The sequence below is a fragment of the Lepidochelys kempii genome, chromosome 1, assembly GCF_965140265.1.
Source record: "Lepidochelys kempii isolate rLepKem1 chromosome 1, rLepKem1.hap2, whole genome shotgun sequence".
In the NCBI taxonomy this organism is placed as follows: domain Eukaryota; kingdom Metazoa; phylum Chordata; order Testudines; family Cheloniidae; genus Lepidochelys; species Lepidochelys kempii.
This window is the reverse complement of record NC_133256.1, coordinates 270,059,291-270,064,752: the sequence shown is the minus strand read 5'-3', so window position 1 is coordinate 270,064,752 and position 5,462 is coordinate 270,059,291. Positions and strand designations below refer to the sequence as shown.

At 43.8% G+C, this 5,462-nt stretch overlaps 1 protein-coding gene across 1 annotated transcript; it reads right to left on the bottom strand.

The window, feature by feature from the left end:
- Nucleotides 1-453: 453 nt before the first annotated feature.
- BTG1 (BTG anti-proliferation factor 1) lies at nt 454-4,172 on the bottom strand. The gene is made up of 2 exons (XM_073327562.1): nt 3,832-4,172; nt 454-1,741 (listed from the first exon to the last, which is right to left on the bottom strand). The coding sequence occupies exons 1-2, from the start codon at nt 3,977-3,979 to the stop codon at nt 1,377-1,379; spliced, it is 513 nt and encodes a 170-aa protein (XP_073183663.1). The 5' UTR covers nt 3,980-4,172; the 3' UTR covers nt 454-1,376.
- Nucleotides 4,173-5,462: the final 1,290 nt, after the last annotated feature.

Below are 5,462 nucleotides of genomic sequence, written 5' to 3'. Positions count from 1 at the left end.
TGTCCCAGGAACACCTAATAGAGCAATGAATCCATCAGGAAAGAATTGAAAACTTTTCTTCCCCAAAGGTGGATCAAAATGGACACTTAAGTTTGCTATATCCTCACTTCATCAGGAAGCCATGTAAACTTTAATCCTCTGGATTTATTCAAGTCATCTTTGGTGGATGTTATTTGTCCCTTTTCCTCATATCCTGGAATTATTGGCCCTGAAGTTATTTCCATATTATGACTGATTTTAAAAAGGTATGAAAGTGACATGTTAAAATACTGTGTTTGCCTAGACTTCCCAAATGTTTGTATACAAGTGATCTTCATTAATCCATGGCTGTATCAAGTGTTTCCCAACAGCGTGCCATTGATGGTCTTATCCTTTAGAGTACAGTACCTATTTTACATCTACTGGGAGGATAAATCATTTGCCTGATCCTACATAATCACGACAAGAGATTAATTAAAATGCCAAGATAGGAAACAATTTATTATAGAGAGAAGAAAAATTTCTCATCCAAAATATAGAAATCTGTACAACTTTGCCACAATCAATATACATGAACTGTACAAATTTACACCAGTTCATAATTTACCAAATAAAAGATGACTAACAAAGTTCACAAAATAGATGGTGGTTTGTGGAAAAAACTTTTACCCAATTACATACAAGGAAATTACAAACCAGACCTCCACTTTCTAAAAATAAGAAGTTTACTCAGTCTTAGAAAACTACAAGCTAGCAAATGTACAGATAGCTGGCTGGTGCTAACACCACAGTTCAGACAGTGTCTTTATATGGTCTTTTTTTAAAGCCTGTTGCCATGGCAGATTCTGGTCACTTGTTACTTTCAAGGCCAATACACAATATGAAGATCTGACCATTTCCCCAGGTCATGCTTACCAGTTTGTTTTATGTACATTTATACATATTGTAAGTGCTAGGTAAAAGTCAGAAAATTTCCAGTACTATCATGTTTTTAACAAGTCTTGTTACTGAGCTGCCAAAAGTGTAACAATTTGTAAATGTAATAGTGCAAATTTCCTCTGCAAGACGAACTGCAGAGAGTAACTTTATAAATACAGATTTGGATTGAAATTATTTGTGTAAAAAGTAAGATGTCTGGGAGAAACTGAAACCTTCCTTGGACTTCTTCACTCCCTAGCAAATAAAGTGATCATTCTGACTCACAGGCTATTAAATCACTAAAAAGGTACTGTCCAAACTACGGCACTGTCACTTGAAAGTTTACCACTCTATTGTGTGCCAGATCTTCACAGCTGTGACATGGTTTAAATTCCATAATCCATCCCCAGAGGAGCCCACCCAAAGTAAAAACCAATTTTATCCATCCATTTTAAGGTGATCCATCCATAGACTATATCTTAACCTGATACAGTCATCATATTGTAGTTTTTGGAAGGGCTTGTTCTGCCCAAGAGAAGTTCCTCCTTACAGCTTATTCTGCTGTCTACCATTTGCATGTTGGTGTTATTTTGGCTACCTCCTGCTGGTGCAGCTTCATACAGCACACAGATCGAGCCATCCTCTCCGATACGATAGGAGACTTCATATGGGTCAACCCATAGAGTGAGTTCACTTGGAAGAAGCCGGAACAGTTCCTGACCGCTCAGTCCAATCCGTTGTGCTGCCTGTCCAATCAGAGGATCCATTTTATGGTTGATCCGGATACAACGGTAACCTGATCCCTTGCATGGCTTTTCTGGGAACCAGTGATGTTTATAATGCTCTACAGAATAAGGGAAAAAAAAGATTTTGCTGCTTAGCTCTAGATAACAGAGTCAGAAAGACGTACTAGGATTGTCATGTTCACTAATTTTTTACCCATTTCACACTTGACAGTGTCAGAAGATTTGATTTTTCCAGCTTAGTAAGTGACTAACATTGTCAGAACATCTAACATTATTATAAACTGTACACCTGAAAGATAGTGGAAAAACTCAAGATGAGCTCTTAAATATTTGCGAGGTAATTTACACTACCTACTGTGATCTCATGTGGCAAGTATTTTTCAAGAGTTAACTACAACTAAGTCATTACTTTTACTCAACACATTTTTAAAAATGATTCAAATACTCCGTGTAACATGCACCTATACTATAAGCATGACACATTACAAAACCATAGTATCAAGCTGTGAAGCAGTAAGAAGTTTATGGGCTTCAGTTATCCCAAATTACTAATATTCTCAACTTTTAGAGGAAAAATACAGTTAAATAGCATGTTGATACATTTCAGCGTTATTTTCCCATTGCAAGTACTGCTAATGAAAACTATAATAGGGAAAACAGACTGGCAATTTAAAATAAAGACCTTATGTATTTTGAATGTTCATCTTACTGCATACCTCTCTATAGGGTTTGTTGTCCTAGCTCTAAATTCTGATACCTCTACTCACCATAGTTACCCAAGTAGCTGGGTAAGGCCACCGAAATATATCAGAACCTGGCCCTTGGATCAGAAACTGTATAGGGAAAGAATCACATTTTCCTATGGAGTTGTATAGCACCTAGGACAAAGGACCCTGAATGGTGCCTTTGAAGGTTACCACAATAGAAAGATTTCTACAGTGCATTTTCTGGAAAATAGGTCCTGAAGAAACCAGACTCCCATTTCCATAATATCCTTTCAGATATAAAAACAATTTAACTACATTTTACACTTGAAACTGAATGGGGTTTTCGGCACATCACAAACTGCAGACTGCTTTCAGAGATTCTGTTATCTGTCTGGTTTCAGAGCAGCAGCCCTGTTAGTCTGTACTCACAAAAAGAAAAGGAGTACTAGTGGCAACTCAGACTAACCAATTTATTTGAGCATAAGCTTTCGTGAACTACAGCTCATTTCATCGGATGCATTCAGCATAGAAACTGAATGCATCCGATGAAGTGAGCTTTAGTTCACGAAAGCTTATGCTCAAATAAATTGGTTAGTCTGAGTTGCCACTAGTACTCCTTTTCTTTTTGTTATCTGTCTGTGTCCAAACAGACTTTTGTAAAATGTCAGATGCTTCCCTTTAAATCTCTCCCCCCTTCTCCACCACCTTGGTAAGCAGCCAGGAAGGGACCCTGATTTCCCATATGTAAAAACTATTTTACAGTATTATAATACTAGAAACCAAAACAAGATACATGATGTTGGCTGACTACACTATCAGATATTGTGGCTTTCTAAAAAGCATTCCTGTCTCGGACAAACTCAGGCACTGTATAAAACTGCAGAGTTTTAAAACACTGGAGAGGTTTCTTCCCAGAAGCCAGTCGTGCGTCTTTGTCTCAGGACAAAGATACAAATTAGAGGCCTGGTTTAGGAACTGGAAAGTGACAAAAGGGTAAGGAAGAAAGGTGGTTGTGCTAGGTACTGGGAAAGAGGCAAGCAGAATAACTAGGGCTTGTAAGAACACTTGGGGCAAACGGAGCTCCGGGGATAGGAGAATAAAGGGATCCAAGGTGGGCCAACAGTGAGGGGGGGAAGGGATCCCGTGTGGGGAGCCCCCACGGGACGCACACTGCGCCCCAACAGCTGAGGGGGGGAAGGGATCCCGTGTGGGGAGCCCCCACGGGACGCACACTGCGCCCCAACAGCTGAGGGGGGGAAGGGATCCCGTGTGGGGAGCCGTCCCGGGCGGGAGGCGGCACTGCGCCCCAACAGGTACGGGGGCGGCTCCCGTGTGGCCCAGCGTCCACCTCCGAGCGGGAGGCAGGGTGACTCCCCCGCACCGCCCAGGCCCGGCAGAGGACGGCGGGCAGCGCGGGCGGAGGACGGCGCCCCGCTCGCCAGAGCAGCCCCGGGCCGCGCGGCGGCGGCGCCGCCCCTCACCTGCCAGCAGCTCCTGCAGGCTCTGGCTGAAAGTCTGCAGCTGCCGCTCGTTCATCAGCCCCTTGGTGCGCAGGAACTTGGAGATGAAGCCCACGGCCGCGGCGATCTCGCGTATCATGCTGGCCCGGGTGTACAGGGCGGGATGCATGGGGGCGGCGGGCGCGGCTCTAACGCGGGGTCAAGAGAGCAGCGCACCCCTGCTCACATCCCGGGGGGGCGGGGGCCCCCTCCTCAGACAGGGGGGGGGCGGCGGCGGCAACAGCAGCGGCGGCGACACCGGCAAAACAGCGAGCATCTCCTGCTGCGAGGGACAAGGAGAGCCGCCTCCGTGCGCCGCCTCTTATAGCCGCCGCCGGACGGAAATGGCGCCGGGGATGGCCGGGGCCGGGAACCCCCAGCCACCAATCCCGCGATCGCACCATTGTGACGCGCGTTCGGGAGGGCGGGGTCCGGGGAGGGGTGACGTAATCTGATTGTAAACAAATAGAGCGGGGAGGCGAGAGGCGCTGGGAGGCGGCAGCTGCCTGGGACCGAACGTCTGGGGCTGAGAGCGGCGGGGGGCAGAAGCAGCGGCAGCTGCGGATGCGGCGCCTGGGGGAAGGGCCTGTGCAATACATACATATATAGCTATATAAGCTATAGCTCAATGAAATATAGGAGAGGCATAGACATGTCAGGATTTGTACTTCGAGAGAAGGCGTTAAGAAGAGAGACAAAACGTATCTGAGCGTGCACATTAGGGTGCACGCGTGTATAAATAATGAAGGCTGTATACAAAGTGAGAACTATCCACACACACTACTACTTCTACAGGCAGGCTTATACCAACCGAGTATAAGTATGCCTACACGGAAAATCCTCTGTCCACGGACAATAAAGAATTCATACATAGAGAGCTCAATATCTATCTATAGCTCTGCTGTATCTAGTTCCATTCTATGCATCTCATGAAGTGGGCTGTAGCCCATGAAAGCTTATGCGCCAATAAATTGGTTAGCCTCTAAGGTGCCACAAGTATTCCTTTTCTTTTTGCGGATACAGACTAACAGGGCTGCTACTCTGAAACTAGTAAGAGAAATAGCTGCCTACACACATAACAGTATAGATTCACTACCTGTATGCAAAAATAAATCTGTACATATAGAGGATATGTACATAGAAAGATACAATCTCTGTATACAGATATGCACAAAGATATATTTGCTAACACATGTGGACTCTACATTATTTATGTAGAGTCCACATGTCTATTAATACATCCATATTTAGCAATGTAAATATCTACCCAGGCAATATAGATTCAATACATGTACCCAAAGAGGTGTTTGCATATATACAGATAATTTACATGTATCTAGAGAAACATCTGTTTGCACAGACACATAAGCATATATTTAATATATGTACACAGAGAGGTGTATATTTCGATAGTGAACAAATAGACATCTAGAGAGTTAAAAATATATGCATATACACACACCCTTGAACTGTGGCCATGTTTATTGGTTGTATGTTCCTGTGTTTTGATAATTAATAATGGTTGGTGTGGCTTTTCTAATTTACATTGTATGCGCAAGTCATGAACTATATACCAGTACAAAACACTGTAAATTAGCTGAGGTGTAAGACTG

Excerpts from the sequence above, each read along its gene's own strand:
- BTG1 (XM_073327562.1), bottom strand. The coding sequence starts at position 3,979 with ATGCATCCCGCCCTGTACACCCGGGCCAGCATGATACGCGAGATCGCC. Across the intron at positions 1,742-3,831 it reads CCTGCAGGAGCTGCTGGCAG|AGCATTATAAACATCACTGG; the intron begins GTGAGGGGCGGC and ends CTTATTCTGTAG.